Source organism: Canis aureus, chromosome 27 (genome assembly GCF_053574225.1).
Source record: "Canis aureus isolate CA01 chromosome 27, VMU_Caureus_v.1.0, whole genome shotgun sequence".
Lineage (NCBI taxonomy): Eukaryota > Metazoa > Chordata > Mammalia > Carnivora > Canidae > Canis > Canis aureus.
This window is the reverse complement of record NC_135637.1, coordinates 13,910,248-13,930,212: the sequence shown is the minus strand read 5'-3', so window position 1 is coordinate 13,930,212 and position 19,965 is coordinate 13,910,248. Positions and strand designations below refer to the sequence as shown.

At 46.5% G+C, this 19,965-nt stretch overlaps 1 protein-coding gene across 7 annotated transcripts in view; it reads right to left on the bottom strand.

Annotated features, from left to right (window-relative positions):
* Nucleotides 1-3,599: 3,599 nt before the first annotated feature.
* The window catches only part of RPH3A (rabphilin 3A), a 267,775-nt gene continuing 251,409 nt past the window's right edge, over nucleotides 3,600-19,965 (bottom strand). For all 7 annotated transcript variants that reach the window (XM_077875711.1, XM_077875709.1, XM_077875707.1 and 4 more), the window contains 6 exons: nucleotides 17,956-18,082; nucleotides 14,859-14,915; nucleotides 14,026-14,180; nucleotides 10,306-10,387; nucleotides 6,799-6,895; nucleotides 3,600-5,773 (listed from right to left, as the gene is read on the bottom strand). In XM_077875711.1, coding sequence (XP_077731837.1) covers nucleotides 5,643-5,773; nucleotides 6,799-6,895; nucleotides 10,306-10,387; nucleotides 14,026-14,180; nucleotides 14,859-14,915; nucleotides 17,956-18,082 — 649 coding nt within the window. In that variant the 3' untranslated portion in view covers nucleotides 3,600-5,642. The remainder of the gene's footprint in view (nucleotides 5,774-6,798; nucleotides 6,896-10,305; nucleotides 10,388-14,025; nucleotides 14,181-14,858; nucleotides 14,916-17,955; nucleotides 18,083-19,965) is intronic.

The following is a 19,965-nucleotide window of genomic DNA, read 5'->3' as shown; positions in this document are numbered from 1 at the left end:
ACACATCTTAACTGGTTGTTTTTTCATCTTCATTTAGCACAGAATATTTTGTGTCATTTTAAAAAAGATTTTATTTATTTATTCACGAAAGATGCAGAGAGAGGCAGAGACATAGGCAGAGGGAGAAGCAGGCTCCTTGCAGGGAACCCAATGTGGAACTTGATCACAGCAGGACCCCAGAATCATGACCTGAACCGAAGGCAGGCGCTCAAACACTCTGCCACCCATGTGCCTCTATTTCATTTTTTAAAAAGATTTTATTTGTGTATTTATTGGGTTGGATGAGGAGCAGAGGAAGGGGGAGAGAATCTCAAGCAGACTCCTGACTCACCACAGAACCCGACAAAGGGCTTAAACCCAGGATCTTGATATCATGACCTGAGCAGAGACCAAGAGTTGGAGGCCCAACAGACTGAGTCACCCAGGCAACCCTGGCACAGACTAAAGTTTCTTTTGAGACTTCTTTGACCCGTGTGTCAGAAGTGTTGAGTCTCTAAACACTTTGGAAGTTTCCAGATATATTGCTTTTATTGATTTCTCATTTAACTCCACCATGGTAGAAAACATACTCTGTGTGACATTTGTTCTTTGGAATTTGCTGAGGGTGTTTAATGGCCTCAGATATGGTATATCTCGGTGAATGTTCCAGGGGAGCTTGAGAAGAGTTTGTGTTCTGTTTTTGTTGGACGGTGCAGTCTAGAAATGCCAATTAGCTGTCTTTCTTAATCATTCTTCTTTTAACCAGCTCAGCAATTCATCGCCACTCCCCACTCCTTCTGTGTAGCGTGTTGACCTATGCCGAAGGCAAAGGTAACCATGAAGGGGCTGGGCTTCCCTCTACATTGACACTCATTTCCGTTACCAGTCAGATTGCATTTCAGAGATTTTGTCTGCTTTCAAATGCTTTTTTGGCAATTGTGTTTGTTAACGAAGTATATACTATGTACCTGTATAAAACCTCCAAACACGAGAGACTCCCATTTCTGGGACTAACACTTCATCCTGGTTTTTGAAACAGGAGCTACTGAACTATTAAACAGAGACTGAACACAGAGCTGCTGTATCTGCATTCGGGATAAAAACTGGACACTCTGCAGGAGATATGTTCCTGGTAACTGACATAATGTACTCAGAAAACCAACGGATAGTACCGTGCAATTGCATCTTCCAATCAAAATTTCTGGAAAACTGCTCATGTACATTTCATTAATAGTTGCGCAATTTGCAAATAAAGACTCCTGGGTCTCAATCCTGAGTGGGAGGCGTCTGGGTTGCTACCCAAATCTGTGCTCCTCAGATTGCGATTTGAAGACCCCGAATAAATCCCTGTGTTCTCTTTTGTTGCTTACCCTTCTCTTGGGGACAACACTGTTGACTATATAGTAACAGATCCAACATGAGGACGAAAGAGATCTGTCCTTAGAAAACATACACTGAATTCTTTGGAAAGATGAAGTCAAGTGTCATGACACATTGCATCGAATTGGGTAACAGTAACACAACCGTAAAAGATTGAGGAAGCAATTGGAAAAATCCAGAATTATGCCCAAGTGCATTTGCAGGTGGCTTTAAGTCATTGTGCCCTTTGAAGAAACAGGAACAAGAAAATTCTTGTGTTGTATGCAAAAGACACAATGCAGGACTCTGAGGCAGGGGGCCTGCCCTCAGCAAAAAGGCCTAGGTCTTTGCCGAGCAACTGGGAAATTAAGGCACATTTGTGGGTCCCAGCAACCAAGTTAGAGAATCATGATACTCTGATGTCCTACCTACAGAGTTGCAGACATAGTGACTTGCTCAGGGTCACGGTCACACAGAAAGTTTGGGCCAGGGCCAAGCTAGCTGTAACTGTCCCACACATAATGCATGTAACTGTCATGTTCCCATGGTGCTTCCGTGTATTAAGCCAACGCCCCTAACAAACCTGATTCAGCTGAGGGGGGGACATAGCTTTTTAATCCACTTGGCCACCTACCCAGCTTGCACTGATTTTACAAGGCACCACTGGCCCTTTGACACTCCCCTTTCCCAGGCCCACTTTCATCAGCCTGATGGGAGACCAGACATTGGCAAATTGGTCTCACCTCTTTGATCGGGTTCTTGTTGATCCCATTTTCCAGATGAGGAAACTGAGTCTCAGAGAAGTTAGGTTGCACATCTAGAAAGTGCCGGTGAGGATCTGAATACTGGACTGAGCTGATTACAAAACTGGCATGCTGCTTTATTATCAGGAGCTTTGGATCACACCATATTGCTGCTTGCATGGTGTTTGATTTCAATGAGCGAGGAAAAGATCATTTGCCAAGTCAGGTGTACCCATATTTATGAAAACTCTCCTCGTGTATATTCATCTTGGCTTCTTTGGCGTGTCTACATTTCTGGGGAAGGAGATCAACCATTTTAGAGATGGAAATTAGCTTTCTTTTCAACTGCTCATGACAGGCCAGTGGTGGCTGCCTACAATGCTGTGCAGAGAAGGGTTCAGAGGCTGCTAGCAGGCTTTTGGGGGAAGATGCCATGTTGATTAGCAATGTCTGCTATGAGTCCAGGGAGAGATTAGTGATGTCTGCCATGAGCACAGGGCCACCAGTGTCTCCTGTTACTCCTGGGGGGACTGCATTGCCGTTCTAACTGGTACCTCTTTCCACCTGCTGGCAGTTGGCTAAATTGTAGGAAAAACAGATAGACTTTAGGGCAGTGGTCAGCAAAGTCCTGGTGGAGGTGGGAAGCACAAGGTATCACCTAGGACGTGTTCAAATATATTTACCCTGTCCCCAGGGAACAGTAGAGTCTGGGGGCAGGGTGGCAGGGAGAGCATGGGTAGTTTGAAAAGAAAATCTCCCCAGGTGACTCTGATATGCTTATTTCTTTCCCAGGATTGAGAATCACCCTTTTGAGGATGAGGAAAAGATCCTGTCTCTAACTTGGCCTGGAAGAGAAGTTTCTGGTGGACAGAACTGATGGCTCCTTCTGGGAAGTAACCAGCATTTCTGACCAATTGCTTAAACTCTTTTAGGATAGATGTTGGTGAGATGAAGAGGACTTCTGGGAAGTTAGTTGCCTCCTCAGCTCACTTTCAGGACTGTTGAGGGGCATCTATGAAGGCTCCTTGCAGGATGAAAGGTGCTGGAACACAAGGGAGGCATTTGATGATATCATTAATCAGTGCATTAAGGACATCATACCAGGAGTCCAGTGAAAGAGTTCTTTTCCTGGCATTGCTGCCATGAGCCATTGGCTATATCATTCCCTTCCCTGGGCTTTGGGTTATTCCTCTGTCAGATAAGTGAGTTGATTGAACTAGGTTCTGGCTCAACCCTGTCATCTCTTTGAGCCTTGACAGTGTCTAATTCCACACCACCTGGAACTTTCCACAAGGTTAGGGTAGAAAGGAGGAGAGGATGCTGGCCCACTGTTGGATGGGCACAAGCAAAAAGCATTCTTCTACGAGGGTGTGGAGTCAGCCCACAGGGCCAGAGACCACATCTGCTATATCCCCAAGGGCTGGAGCACAGCAGACACGGACTCTCCAAATAGCATCATGTATCCTGATGGGGCAAAAGCACTTCCAGAAACAAGAAAGGAAAAACTCAGGCCACCAGTTTTTCCTGGATATTCCTACTTTATTTTTTGGCTACATCATCACAAAGAAAGGCTGTGGGTGGTTCTGCATGCACTGGAGAGCATGTGTGGATTCTAGGCAGGGAAGTGGTTACATTTGTCAGGGGACACTGTGAGCTTGCTGCATGCTGATTCCAGCGCCAATACCAGCGTCAGGCTTGAGCAACGCAGCCAGCATGCTTTCTCCTAGGGGCAAACCATGGGAAGGAGGTGGGCTGAGAGTGGGCACCATGGGGACTGACGGAGGGACATGGTCAGGGGGCAAGAGGGCAGTCAGGAAGCCACTGGCCATCTTGGGGAAGGAGAAGAGCTTGGTGTTTAGAAGGTGGTTATTCAAGGCAAGAAATCAGAGCCTTCTGATGAATTGTGCAGGGAGCTGAGGGTGGAGACATCAAATGGGAGAGGTTAAAAGGTGCATCTGGAGAAAGTGAAGAGCTTTAGTGTCCATCTGATGCCGTCTATAGACAAGGGTGGGTTGTCAAACGGAGGGAGGTGATTTTCACGAGGGAAGATGATGGAAACTGGGAAAAGACAAGCCTTTCTCATGGGACAGTGCAGATTACCTGACCCCAGCCTCACATTTATAACATTCGTGCTCAGCCTTTCCTCCTTTGTATTATTATTTTTTAATTTTTTAGGAAGAAAGACTGAATGGTTCCTGATGGAACAGTGGCCTTTGGCATCAGGATCTGTCAGTTTCTGAAGCTTCAGATTTATGATGGTATTTTATTTTCCAGACAAACTTGGTGAAGAGGGTGCAAGAGATAAACTGGGCCAGAGCCACAGACAGAGAGATTCAAGGCGATTCTAAGTGAGAGACAGGTCTCCAGAGAGTCAGAGAAGCAGAGTTGAAGAGTGCCAGGGACGCGGATAGTGTGCTGCTCATTTAACTAAGAGCAGAGGGAGGGGAAAGGCTGGGGCATTGGAGAGAGCCCCCCGACCCCAACCGAGAGCTCTGGTTTCTAAATACTGTTTGCACCTACTCGGGGAGCCCAGGGGCTGAGGAAGTCATCTATGAGGTGTCTATGCAGCTCACAGGAGGCTGCCTTGAGCTGGGGCAGTGCCAGCAGCTGGCCCAGCCCCAGGACACCTGGCTCTGCCAACAAGAGAAGTGGGTGGTTCTAAGAAGTGCGGGCCTAATTGGAAGTCAGGGTCGTGCCAGTTCAAGTTTGCTGGCCAAGCTGGTGAGGGCGTGACGCTAGGTTAACGTATTTTTTGCTCTTGCTATTTTGCCCTCTTAGAAAGAGGGAAAGGAGAAAAGAGGGAATGGACAGGGAGAGAGGAGTGTGAGGAGCTGAGAAAGAGTGTTTGGCGGGGTGTAGGGTTAGGGAGGGGGAGGGAGGGACGAGGGACAAGGTGGGTGCTAGAGAAAGGGTGTTGGGTTTTGCTAGGAAGCAAATAGGTGGCATCCTGAATGCATTTGAAGCCAGGAGGGTGTGTTCCTAGTCACCAGGGAGTTTAAACATGGTGGTCTGTTTTCCTGGCAATCAGGGGGTTTGGTGTGGAGGGGCAGTGGGGGCCTGGATGCTCTATTTCTGCCCTGTTGCTGGCCCTCACAGCCTTGTTCCGGTCTGCTGACAGCTGAGGATATACACAGACATGACACAGGAAATGCAAGTTGTGTGTGTGTGTGTGTGTGTGTGTGTGTGTGTGTGTTCAAGGCCAGGAGGGTCTAAAAACAGTCCTAAATGATGAAGAAAGAACCTTTGCAGTTTACCCAGACAGAGAGGTTGTTAAATTCCAGCCTCTTGTGAAAATCTCTGCATCCCTCTCCCTACTGCTCCATCCTAGAGGGACCAGAGAGGGGCTGCATTCAGGGCCCGCGCCACAGCATCACAGACAGTGGAGAAAGGTCTTTGGCAGCAGTGCCCAAGGTCAGGGGGCACCTCAAAGGCAGGCACAGGGAGGGAGAGGGTGGGGGAGGCAAAGAGAAAAGAGACCAGAGTGTGAAGGGCAGGTGGGTCAGGCTGGCGGGTAACCTGGGACAAGGGTAGGGCATGGAGCTGGGGACCTGGGGGCCCATCCTAATCACTCGACACATGGTTCTCGTTCTGTAGCTGGTGCCAGCGCTCAATCTTCTTGTCCTTGTTTTTCAGACACTCGTACCAGTGTTTTAAGCGTTCTCCCTTGGCTGAGATCCCCAGCTGGCAGCCTCCTGGAGGACAAGATGGGGAGAGAGAAGAGGTGGTCAGAGTAGAGGGACACATGGCACTCTCATCCTGGACCCAAATGTCTAGTCGAGGAAAAACTGCCACCAAGCAGTGACCCCTCCAACAACCTGGCACCCTTCTTTATGGGGGGCTGTTGTTATGCTGTTGTTATTACCACTGGCCTTCTCTACCTGCACACTAGCCACTCAAGAACTGCCATGGCTCCCTACTGCAGCCTCAAGTTGTAGCTTCACTGTCTCATTTTTTAAAGACCTTCTGTAAGTCACCACCCCATTCTCCAAAACTTGTCTGCCACTACTTCTGAGTACTCAATATTTCCAAAGAGTCAGCTTTGCCACCCACCCTGTCCAGTCCTGTGTCCACACCTTTGATTATGCTGTGTCCCTTGCCTGGAGTACCCTCCCTACCCCATCTTTTTTTCTTAAAGATTTTATTTATCCATTCATGAGAGACAGAGAGAGAGAGAGAGAGAGAGAGGCAGAGACACAGGCAGAGGGAGGAGCAGGCTCCATGCAGGGAGCCCGATGCAGGACTCGATCCCAGGACCCAGGGATCACAGCCTGAGCCGAAGGCAAACACTCAACCACTGAGCCACCCAGGCCTCCCTCCCCCACCCCATCTTTAATGTCTATTCTTCCTCGTCATCTGAAGGCAAGCTGGGAAAATTAGAACCTTTTTCAGGACTTAACAAATCGATTAAGGAGACTTCCTTTTCACCCTGTTTTCTGAGGCCACAGACCCTTCTGTCCTCTGGGATTTGATTATCCACTGGATATGATTTGTTAGCAAATAATCAACCATGACCCAATCCCTCAGCTGTGTAAGCCCTTTCCTATAAAAGCATCCCCAAATTGGACCCAAATCACCCAAATTTGTCCCGATGTGGTGTTTAGACGATGCGGCCACCAAAAGACAAGAAGTGCCTTGAACCCTCCAAGAGAAGCCTAGATTCTTAAGGCTCTTCTTTCCTGGGAGGATGGGCTTCTCTCTGGGAGCCAGAAGTACTCACCAATGTAATCATTGGATTTGCCGATGTCATAGTCCCAGACCGAGATGTCCAGGGACTTTTTCGCCAGGTCACTATGTTTGATGTCATAGAAAAACTCCTGAATGCAGCAGAGAAAGATAGGTGAGTGGGAGGGTCCTGAGACTTCAGCATCAGAAGCTAAGAGGCTGAGCCCTAGGGGTTCAGGGACCAAAGGGAGGTCCTTAGACTGGACATTTAGGAGCAGGGGAACCCTTCTGCCCTAGCCTGACAATCCCCTTTCAACAAACATTCTGTATAACAAAGTCTCTCAAGCTCCATAATTCACGTTTCAGTGATTTTCTGAAATCGGGAAGGCTGATGGGGTTTTTCTAAGAAAGCTGCTCCTGGTCAGGTTTCCTTGAAGGCAAATGGCTATGAACTCAGTCCTTCTATTCTGGTAGCTTCTGGAGTGGGTTCTCCTCTTTCCATTATTTACAGATGAAGGGTAGTCAAGGGCCCTGAGACTGACATGAGGGGTATAGGTGCTTAGGTTTCCAGACAATCTGACTTTTTATGTGACTTTTCTGCCTAACTAGAAAATTCATTCATGTTCATCATTAAAATAAACAAGGAAACTAAAATAAAATCAAATAAAACCCAACCCTCAAAATTTGTCACCTAACCATCCTGGAATAGCCACTGCCAACATTCCCTATGAGTGACCAAATTAATGTACATTTTCAAAAAGTTAATATGAATATTAATTAGACTATTATATGAAACATTTGAATATTATAAAAATATAATATGAATATACTGCACTGTGGCCTTCTTTTCCCATTTTATAACATATAGTAAGAACCAACTTAGCGTGTTAGCAAACATTTTTCTGGCTTCATTTAATGGTTGTGTCCCTTAATCTAATGCCCAACGGTTGAATATTTAGGTTGTTTCCAACTTTCCACTACCATTAATGATATGATAAAAGGCGCACACTTTTGCAATTCAGGTATTGTGTAAATCCATGATAATTTATTTAGGATAAATTTTTGAGTCATATATCTCTGAGTTTGTAAAATTTTAAGGTAGAGAGCAGTAGATGTATACCATGATGCCATTTGTCACCAGCAAGAAAGCCAGCTATATACTTTGTTTTGTATTCTTATAAATCCTGGAAGAGGATAATATACTTGCTTCAAAAGAAGAGAAGTGGTGATAGAGGCTGGGAAAGGAGGAGAATTTTTTTTTAATTTTTATTTATTTATGATAGTCACAGAGAGAGAGAGAGGCAGAGACACAGGCAGAGGGAGAAGCAGGCTCCATGCACCAGGAGCCTGATGTGGGATTCGATCCCGGGTCTCCAGGATCGCGCCCTGGGCCAAAGGCAGGCACCAAACCGCTGCGCCACCCAGGGATCCCGAAAGGAGGAGAATTTTAACTGGATACCCTTTGGTATTTTGGAATCTTCAGATATGTGACTATATTACCTATTCCTCAAATAAATGGCACTTAAATTTTAAAATGTTAAGGCTTTTGGGGCAATTTGACAAACATCCCTTAGGCAGTTGGACCAGTTCTCTCTCTTACCCATAGCGTGTATAATTCCCCACAGGCTCACCAACACTGGGTACCAACATTTTACAGTATTTTTGTGCCAGTTTGTGACAAAACCTGGTGTCTGGCCTTGTCTCTGTTGCTAATGGGGCTTATTGGCTATTTGGATTTCTTCTTCAGTGACTCATTCAGACTCCAGGAGAGGGTAGGCCTGGACAGCAGTCATTGGCTCCTTACTCAAAATTCAGGAGTCAGAGTCAGGAAATTAGGGGTCAACTGAAAGAGGGTCCTGAGAGGAGGATGTGCTGAACTACTGGCCCATGATACTCTGAGCTCTGTTTACACAGAACCTTCTCCATGCCTGCTCATATGGGCACATGCATTTCAAAAGCAAAACAACAAAAAGCACATTGTATTGTAGTTCTCTGCCCACTTTCCAATGTTTGGTAAAAACCAATGCTAGCTGACTCTAAGCTGACATCAGATCATTGCATTCAATAGATATTTCTGGACCCCTAGTATCTGACAGGCTTGTCAACAAATAACTGAAATCCAGGGTGACAGCATGAGATGCAGGGACACAGAAAGTCTGGAAGCCCAGAGGAAAGCATATTTGACTCTTAAGGTATGACTAGGAGTCTGCCGGAGAGGAAGAGAGATGGAAGTCCAGGAAAAGGGAGCAGCCAGTGCAAAGGCTAAGAGATGTGCCAAGGAACCACATGATGTTAGTGTGACTTGAGGAGGGGAGTATAAGATGTGGCAGGGGTGGGATGTGAGTTTGAAAGGGCTTGACTGTCACACTAAGAAGTTAAGGTATCACTGCTGGGCTAAGCAATGGGGATGAAAATTTCAGATTCATTCTTTAGAAAGCTCATGCTTATGTGAGGATGGGCCAAACACAAGGATGTGAGTCAGGAGTCTTCTGCAATAGTCCACACATGAGATGCCAGACAAGAAACAGTGAGACAATAGGAAGGGGCACATTCAATGGGTATGTAGATAGTGGCCTTAGCAGGACTTGATGCTCAAGATGGACATGGGGAGTGAGCGAGAGAGAAGGCAGTGCCAATTGGGTGGATGGTAAAAGGCATCACTACCCCTATTTATTCTTTAAATTTCAAGACCACAAACTATTAGTTGGAGATGGTTTCATTCAATTTGTCTCCAAATGCAGCTTCCTCCTATGACATTCCTAATCTATAGCCTTTGTGTTTGGCTTCATTCCCCCTGGATACAAGGAACTCATCATCTATCTTTAGATAATTTAAGTGGATCTATGAGACAAAGCTTTTTTTTTTAATATTTTATTTATTCAAGAGACAGAGAGCACAAGTAAGGGCAGAGGGAGAGGGAGAAGTAGGCTTCCCACCAAGCAGGGAGGCCGATGTGGGGCTTGGTCCCAGGACCCTGGGATCATGACCCAAGATGAAGGCAGACACTGACTGAGCCACCCAGGCACCCTAGGAAGAGCTTTTTTTCTTTTTTTTAAAGATTTTAGAGAGACAGAGAGACAGAGGGCATGAGCTGGGACAGGCAGAGCGGGGAGGGAAAGGGAGAAAGAACCCAAAGCAGACTCTGCACTTAGCAAGGAGCCGATATAGGACTCAGTCCCACAACCACAAGATCATGACCTGAGCTGAAACCTGTGTCACCTGGGTGCCCTGAGAAAAAGCTTTTTTTTTTTTAAAACCATGGGTCAAATGTTGTGGGTTCTTTTTTTTTTTTTTTAAGATTTTATTTATTCATGAGAGACACAGAGAGAGGCAGAGACATAGGCAGAAGGAGAAACGGGCTCTCTGTGGGGAGCCTGATACAGGACTCTATCCCAGGACCCCAGGATCATGACCTGAGCCAAAGGCAGACGCTCAACCACTGAGCCATCCAGGTGCCTGAGAAAGCTTTTTTGATGTGCTTTATAACTTTCTAGTAGGGAGCTTGTTCCTTTCTCACACACAGGAAATATCTCAGAGCATGACAAAAATGGGGCAGCCTTACCTCATTAAATTCGGGATTCAAGGTTTTCTTCTTTATTTGGGTCTTATGTTTGGCTTTCTTTCCCATGTCCGGTTTCAGCCAGCTGAAAGGAGACAAGAGATGCTATTGTGGAGGAAGTGTAATAAATAAGAGCAGCCTCTTGAGCCCAAAGGCTCCTTCCCATGTCAGGAGAATAACTGAACAAATCAGAAACTGAATCAACATTAACAATGGCCAATGTGTATCTACCGGGCACTGCAATAAGCACCTTGGGGATATTTCTTTCTCAACAAACCCCAGTGGTAGAGCTACAACCACTCATTTTATGTGCAAGGAAATTGAGCATCCAGAGAAGTTGAGACATGTGCCTCAGGTCACACAGCTGGGGACTCAAACCAGTGGTTGCCTCGAGTTGGTGCTCTTAGCCAATACTTTGTCCCATTGGATCTGATTGAAAGCCTAGATGGTGGTGCCTAGAGTTGCACAATTACCCCTTAGGCTTCCCCAAGTCCTGATGAGGCTGTGACTATACAGACAGAAAGGAGAAGATGCAAAAAATCTGTTTACAATCAAGCCTCCTCAAACTATTCAGTGGCTTCCCTTTGATCTCAGGAAAAAGTTCAAAATCCTTGATGTGGCTTTTAAGGCTCTGCATATTGGGTCCTTGCTCCAGCCCAGCCTAGTCTTATGCTATGCTCTTCACCCCACTCCCATTCACTATCCTTTCCACCTCAGGGCCTTTGCACATACCGTTTCCTCTGGCTGGAAGGCTCTTCCCCAGTGAAGGCACAGTGCCTGGCACATGGTAGGTGCTTGATCAATATTTTCTGAGCAAATAAATAAAATGGGCCCAAGCCTCCTAAGAGTTGAGACATAAGGATTCTGATTAAAGCTGCCACTAGCTGGGAAACTTTGAATGTAAATGTAGCTTCGGCATGCCTCAGTTTCCCAATCTGTAAAGAGGGCAAACATTTTTTTCCCCTCACTTACAGAACTGCTTTTGAGTATAACTTATTTTATTTACTTATTTTTATTGAAGCATAGTGGACACACAATACTACATTAGTTTCAGGTATACAACACAGTGATTTGACAACTCTGTTCTTATACTGTGCTCGCCACAAGGGTAGACACCATTATCATGCAGCACTATTGCAATACCATTGACTATATTCTCTATGCTGTGCCTTCATCCCTGTGATTCATTCATTCCATGGCTGGAAGCCTGTACCTCACAATGCCTTGAGGACAGTTTTATTATTTTATTTTAATTTATTTATTTGAGAGAGAGAGAGAGAGAGAGAGAAAGCACAAGCAGGGGGAGCAGCAGAGAAAGAGGGAGAAGCAGACACCCTGCTGAGCAAGGAGCCCTATGCAGGGCTCTATCCCAGAACCCTGGGATCATGACCTGAGCCCAAGGCAGACACTTAACCAACTGAGCCACCCAGGTGCCCCTTGAGGACAATTTTAAAGAAGAAACCAAAGGGGAGAATGAAAATTATGAAGTGCTCAGCAAAGATCAAGGGCAATTTTGATTTTAAAAATCTTTATTTGATCATAAACAGATTAACGGCCTTCTGTTAGCTTTTCCCACAATGACCACCAGGGCAGCTGTTTTCCTGGTGACCACAGGATTGCTACTTCCTCTGCAGGGACGGGTGGATGGGAGAAGGGGTGGTAGGGAGAATTATTTGAGAAAAACAGTCTGCATGTGGCTGGGATGAAATAGAGTGAGGACAGCCACCTATGAGCTAATTTTCTTTTTTGGATCACATGAGAAAACAAAGCGCAGTTACCCCTAGAAATCAAATTCATCCCTGACTCATGCATTCTTTTGTTCACTAAATCCTCATTCAAAGAAAATCGGAACCAAGTCCACCCTGGCCTGATCTTTAGCCATGACCTTAAGGGGAGCACTGCATTCTGAGAGGTAGACAGTGGAAGGGAAGGTCTCCCAGGCTGGAAGGAACATCAATAAACACTCTTTGCCATGAGTAGGAATAGCAGTGGTAGTGATTTATAACCATAATGGCAGATACTTATTGAGCACTTACTATGTACCAGACCCAATGACAATGCTTCTCTCAGATCTCCAGCTCTAGGGGCAAAATGGACTGGGTACTGGGTTCCAAACTCATCACTATGTTCTCACTGTGGCTGCGCTGGCCCCTGGCTGCTCCCAGCCAGTACCTGGGCTGGCAGGGGCAGGAGGCAGCCCCGCTGCCAGAAGATGCAGGGCTCCTCCAATGAGTGACTTGGCACTCAAACATTCCCCATCACCTGAGCTGAAACTTCCCCAGAACCGTACTGCAATCTAAGACTTTTCCTGCTTAGCCATCCTCCCAGCCCTCTCCTCCCTATCTGCTTTCCCTCTGGTCCTCCTCTGGCTCCCTCTTAGCTTTTCTTCACAGGCATTTCCCCCAATAAATCTCTTGCACATCTCATTTAGCCTTGGTGTCCGCCTCTTAACCTAATGACCAAGATTATTCTTCCCATTTTACAAATGAGGCCATCAAGGCCCAGAGATATGAAGGCACCAGCCAAAGGTCACACAGGTAGAGAGTACTGAAGGCTGTTGGCTCTAAGATTCAAACCCAGGCAGTCTGGACCCAGAGCCCAGGCTTTCAACTATATCCACAGAAACACACAGATAGCTGCCACAAGGCAATGGAGAATTCCATTGAGAGTAGCCAAATATTTCTGTACCAGGCACATTTCTAATTGCTTTCTATATGAGATCTTATTTGAGCCTTATGTCTCGTGCCCATTCTTGGAAATAATTAGAAACCGTCTCCATTATGCCAATGAAGAATCTGAGGTTTGGAGCGATTATGAAAACTTGCTTATAGTTATATGGCTAGCGGCTGGCAGCGATGGGAGTGGAACCCCACGTTTGATTCAGTGGTGGCCGTGAGAATGTGCTGGGCAGACCTCAAGCTAGAGCATACCTGGCTGAGGCTCTGGCAGCTGCACTTGGAAACCCAACCCTGTTCGTGCCAAGGCCCTGCTCCCTGCTGAGGAGTGAAGGTGGCAAGAATATTACAGTGGTCCCGCTCTTAGGAGACAGGGGACTTATCTGACGGCTGGGATTGGCCTTGAGGACTCTGATGGCCTTGCCGCACTTGCATCCGGGGTGCTTCCACTGGCCCTTGTCTCTCCCCTCTGCTCACGTGAGTCAGACTCACATGGCGGTGTAACAGCTCTCTCAGCTCCCTCACTCAGGCATTTCCACTAGTGAAGCCCTTGTCTGTTGAATCCCATTGTGGCATCATTCCAGAGGCTCTGGACTCACACAAATAACATGTCTCTCTGACTCCCCATGGTGGAGATTATGGGAATAGCCCAACGTCTAAGGCCTTTTTCTTTGAGCATTTCCAGACTGCATCTGGAAAAAGCTGGATTGCTTCTTTGGTGGTGGGGCTCTGGACTCCTGGAGAGACATGCTGCTGATTCTAGGGGGCTCCAAATGGGGTAACTGCAATCTCATCGACTGCCTCTCTCCCACCAGAGGAGACAGAGCCCACAAAACTCCTCCTATGGGTGAGTGACACACCAGTCTGACTATCTGAGACTCCAGACTCCTACTCTAGCCAGTTCTGGGCATCTCACTGTGTGACCTTGGGCAGGCTCATTTCCCTCTCTGGGCCTCAATGTTCAATGATCTTGGGGAAGGGCTCTGGTTCTCCCTTTGCAAGGATCTAGGGCTCCCTCTGGGGTCCATTCACATTCCCAATGACTCACAGCTTGACGAACGGATCTGAGTAGCCATTGGCGTCCATGGCGGCCAGGTGCACACAGCGTATAATGCCCACGATGAGGCCTCCCTGCTGTGTGCTGTACATAAGGGACACCAGGATCTTGCCGCGTTCCTCTATGTCACCAATACGTTCCACCTGCTGCAGTAGGAGAAGAGGGCATGTGGGCCCAGGAAGGGGAGGAGGCCATGCAGCTGGATGGATGGCGAGCATTAGGGAGGAGCCTGTGGACAGTAGGAGGAGCTGGCCTGCCACAGAGTGCTCAGCACCACGAACAGCAGTCTCAGGGAGCCGCAAGTGGTGACAGCAACACTGGTGGAAGGCCAAGGCACATGAGGGTGGGGGGCTTTACTCCCACTTAGACATAGAGTCCTGAGTTCCAGTGTGACTCTGAGCTCATATTTGCCTGAGTCAACCAGTCTTCTCACAATTACAGTCCCTAGGGTTGCACGAGGGCCCTAGACAAACAGCACAAACAAGTAGCCCAACCCCAGCCTCTGGCAGCCTGCCCTATGTCACCCCAGAGGGAGGGAGGGTGGCATCGCTCTGGTCCTGACGAACTGCCAGCAGAGCTTCTGCCAACAAGATGCGGGAACTCAAGGGTGTGAGAGGGTGGCCTTTCCCCACTACGGGGGCTCCAGGTGGGAAGAGCATCCACTTGATCTCATGTTCTAATGCCTTGGGCAAGGGTACCTCTCTCATGGTAAACTGAGGACAGGCAACTGGTTTTAGGAGAAAGAATAAGAAAGGGGTCAGGAGGGGGAAAAAAGTGTGATGGTGGACCCCAACCGTAGCTTCAATACCCTACTCAGTGCTCACCTCCTCCTCATAAAGGGCCATGCCTCGGGCTGACCCGGTGGTTCCAGCACGCTTCATCTTAGAGGAAGGAAACAGAAAGGAAGGATAACATGAGTTTATGAGGCTCATCTCCCTACATAAGAAGGACCAGAAAACCCTCACCCTTCCATTAACATCCAGAGCCATGAGGGTGGATTCTCCAAGCTTCTGCGGCCCTCCAGCTTTTCCCCTTTTAGGTAAAGTTTATATAACGTTGACCATTTGACAGACCATGTTAATGCACACCAGCCTATGACCTAGGATGTATTACTAACCCATTTTACAGATGAGGAGACTGAGGATCAGAGTGGGTAAGCCACTTGCCCAAGGTCACACAGCCAACAAGTGGCAGAGTGCCTTATACATAAAATGGATAAGATTTCATCTGTTTTGGTAGAAGTGGCCCAGGGATCTTGGGTCTGAGCCACAAGCTACTTCTTCCCCTATGGCTCCTAAGGTCCTTTTGGGGGATTCTAGGGCTCTGGGGGAAACACTATGTGAAAAGCAGTGACTAAATCCAACCTCCCCACTTTAGGGATGAGGACAACTGAGATCCAGAATAAGAGGACATAGCACTTATGAGGCCCCTGCCCTTGGTGGGCAGAGTTGGTGATGGGAAGGTTAAGGGCAAAGAGCAAAAGAGATGAGCAGCAGGGTCTCATGGCTGCTCCGGGTCTCTGCCTGCCCTGCCACCTTCGTGCCTTTGGGGCTGGCTGCACCCCCATAGCAAGATGGGCAGACTCAGGAGCTGACAACCGAGATGGGGGCCCGGCCACTGTCCTGACCAACTTGACTCATGGACTGAGGGATGGAAGGGGGTGCTTGAAGAAACAACTGTTACAGGCAAAGGCCCAGAGGAAATGCTTCACTCTTGATGATTTATTTGGAGCCTGGGGTATGGTGTAAATAGCTCTTTGTAATTTGCTTTGTAGTGTCTTGTTCTTTTGCTTGTGCTACACAAATACGGTGTGGCATACAGATATTCTATCCCTGGGCTGGCCATCTGGTGGGAGGATGCTGCAGGATTTCCCCTCCTGCCCCCCCGACAGTGTCCCCATGGGGAGCTGGCTCGCTGCCCAGGGGGAGCAGGAGCCCTGGTGGTTGCAAGGGAGCTGGGCTCTGGCTGGTGCTGGAGAGCACAGCCACTGACTTGTGGTATGACCTTGCCAGCTTACTGGCCTCTCTGGGCCCAAGCTGGCCTGTATGTAAAAGGGGCAGATTGGATTATCCCTAAAAATACAGATTGGTGGGTCCCACCCTATCTCACTAAGTCAGGATCTCCAGGGAGATCCCCACAAATCTTAGTTTGTAAAGCTCTCGTTTAAAAATCTCCAGTTGAGAACTGTGTCGGCAGCCACCACGGCTCGCTGACACCAGCACCAGCACCGTCTCCAGCCACGGAGAAGGAGGGGAATTAAGGAGGTCTCTGGGCCGTGGCACGTACTGCCCACAAATCGGCCAGTGGTAAAGCACAGAGGAAGCAACTGGCTACAAAAGCCACTCACAAGACCTCACCCTCTACAGAAGGGATGAAGAAACCTCATCGTTACAGGCCTGGCACCGTGGCCCTCCGTGAAATTAGACATTATCAGAAATCCACTGAACTTCTGATTCACAAACTTCCTTTCCAGCGTCTGGTGTGGGAAATTGTGCAGGACCTCAAAAGAGATCTGTGCTTCCAGAGTGTGGCTATGGGTGCTTTGCAGGAAGCAAGGGAGCCTACCTGCTGGATCTTTCTAAAGACACCAGTCTGTGGGCTCTCCATGCCAAACGTGTAACCACTGTGCCAAAAAACATCCAGCTGGCACGCCACCACATGAAGAACACGCTTAAGATTCCACTATGATGGAAAACACCTCATTCTTTAAAAAAAATTTTTTTTCTTCCTGTTATCAGTAGTTCAGAACGTTAGATGTTTTTTCTTCCATGTGTGTGAATTTTTAACAAATGTGGGGACCTAAAGCATGAATGCAAGTCAGTTCCAGTAAATACCTTTTAGTAGGTTCAACTTTATAATGGTGATAAATAAATCTGTTATATTTTTCTAGACAATGCCAGCATTTGGAATTTTATTTTATTTTATTATTTTAAACAAGTAGATTTCTTATTGATGGCAGCTAATTGGTGTTTGTGATATTTATATCATACAGTAGATTCCAGCGACTAGACATTCACTGTACTTTTCTGAGTTGTCCTACATGCAAATACATGTTTTTAATGTTGTCTGTCTCTTGTGCTGTTCCTGCAAGTCTGCTATTAAAATACATTAAACTATAAAAAAATCAAAATACAAATCTCCAGTTGATTTTGAGGTACAGCCCAATTGGAGAGCTTTGGTTTGGTTCCTGTTCTTTCCCAAAAGGCGAGCACCCCACCTAGCAGTTACAGCTTCAGTGCTTTATCTGTACTCCCACATTAATCCTTAGAAGACTCTAAGAAGTTGGTGTCTACATTATTCCATCTGACAGGCGAGAGAACTAAGGCCTTGAGAGGTTAAATAATTTGGCTCAGATTATAAGTGGCAGGGCCTGAGATTCAGATCCAGGGAGTCTGGCTCCCTGTAGACCTGCATGGTGCTTTATGAATTCACGACGGACAAAAGTGAGCAAGGCAGAACTATTTTCTCTGATAACAACAGTTAATTTATGAGTCCTTATTATACACTAGGTTCTGTTCTGATTATATCTTTCATACGACCCTCCTCTGGCACAAATCCTGTTATAACACCCATTTTGTAGACAAGAAAAACCGAAGCTCAGAAGAGTTCAGACCCTTGGCCAAGACCAGGGAGCAGGAAAGTGGTAGAGCCAGGCTTTGAATCCAGGCAGGCCACACTGCCACACCACATGGCCATTCCCAGTTTCACCCAGGAGGACTCTGACGTCAGAGAAGTGATGCTGGCACAGGGTTAGTAAAAAGGCAGGGCTGGGATGCAACCCCCGTGTTCTGACCTGAACTCTCCCTCCCACCTCTACTGTCAGGCCCCCTGCCGATCTATCACCCCCTTCACAGGCCCAGAGGAAGGCCCCAGCCCCCCAACCCTTCTTCCCCATCACACCCTCTGGGTAAAGGCACTCACTGGGATCACTCGCTCCAGACAGATATTGAAGTTCTTTTTCTGGTTGGGCTTCAGTTTCTTGAGTGAAAATCTGGTCTCACCGATAAACTCGTTATGGCCAAATTTGTCCTCATCACAGACAGAGATCCTGCGATCAACATAAGGGGTGGGGAGAGAATGAAGAGCTTATATTGAGCAACTACTGTATACCAAGGGCTATGATTGATACTGGCAGGGCATGCTTAATGTGCATAGGAATATTTCAGTTTCAAGCACTACACTACTACTACAACAAACAAGTACTCTGTTTCTTCTTTATTACAGTGTAACTTATAAGCAGCAATGTGCCCAAATCTTAAATTTATAGCCTGCTGAGTTTTTGCATATCCATACACCGATGTAACCACCATCCAGATCAGGATGTAGAACATTCTGGCTCCTGGAAGACCCTCCTGGTCTAGTCATGACCTCCCTTAAAGATAACCACTATCTTGGCCTCTGGCAAGATTCATATTATCTTGTTTTGGACCCTCATATAAATAAAATGAGGTAGTATGTCTTCTTTTATGCTTGGTTTCTTCTGTTCAGCATTACGTCAGTGAGCTTCATCCATGTCTATAGTAATTTGTCCTTTTCACTGCTGTATAGTATTCCGTTGTGTAACTATACCATAATACTTCTGCTACTTATGGGCATTTAGTTTTGGCTTATTTCTAGCTTTGAACTATTAGAAATAAAGCTGCCACAGAACATCCACATCTGAATCTTTTTGTATGTACATGGATATATTTCTATGTGTATCTTCCTAGGGATGGAAATGCTGAGTCACAGCTACACAGAAGTTTAGCTTCAGTAGAAACTTCTAAACAGTTTTCCAGAGTGGTTCTACCAATTAGACCCCACCAACAGCTCAAGCATTTTTGCTAACTTTGACTTTGTCAGTCTGAGTGAGCAATAGTATCTCACTGTAGTTTTAATTTATAGTTCCCCGGTGATTAAGGAATACTTTATGGCCATTCGAGCATCGTCTTTTGCAAAGTTAGGCCAGGAGCTTAGTTAACCTCTCCTTTAATTTGTCCTCCATGCAAACATCTGGGTTTCTCACTTTAAAGAGGAGACTGGAGCCCAGAGAGGCTGAATACTTTTTCCCTGGTAAGGAGCAGAATCAGGATTTGAATCCAGGTCTCTGTGAATCCTCAAACACTATATTGCCCTTTGTTATCTACTCTGCACAGCACTGAGTAGAAGAGAGGCACACAGAGAAAGGGCAGGTCATGGAAAGGTCCCTCAGGAAGCCAAAAGGACTAGTCACAACATAATTCAGTCTGACATACACCAAAGGGAAGGAAGGATGTGTCCTCCTGGCAGTCTAGGGGACAGGCAGGGACTTAATGTTATCTTCCCCCTTGACCATCAACATTTATTGAACAATGTTTGAAGTGTTGGAGGGCGAGAAAATTGTCTCTACTTGGCTGGTGAGCACGTAGCCAATCCCCTCCCTCTGCAGGGCAATCAGTGTGCCTCCAAAGACTTAATAAACATCATTTTTGAACCAACAATGCCAGTTCTAGGAATTTATCTCAAAGACATAAGAAGTGTAAAAATATTTAACAAAGATGATTATCCCCTTTATGTTTCTAGTTGTGAAAAAGCAGAAATAATGTATGTATTCTATAAGGGGGAATTACTTAAGAAAATCATGAAATAACCATAAAAATGTAACTGTATATATGGAAAATAGTGTTGTGATTAGTCAACAGGGCAAGGCAGAACCAAAATGCAACACCACTATATACCTGCCAGAAAAGCCAAAATGAAAAAGTATTGATGAGGTTGTGGAGGAACTGGGACTCTTGTACATTGCTGGGAGGAGTGTCAAGTGCTATAATTGCTATGGAAAATTGTCAGTTTCTATTAAAGCTGAACATATATATATACACTATGATTCAACCTTTACACTCCTAGAAAGAAAATCATGCATAATACAATATCACTAGAATGTTCCTAGCAGTACTATTATAATAGCTTCCA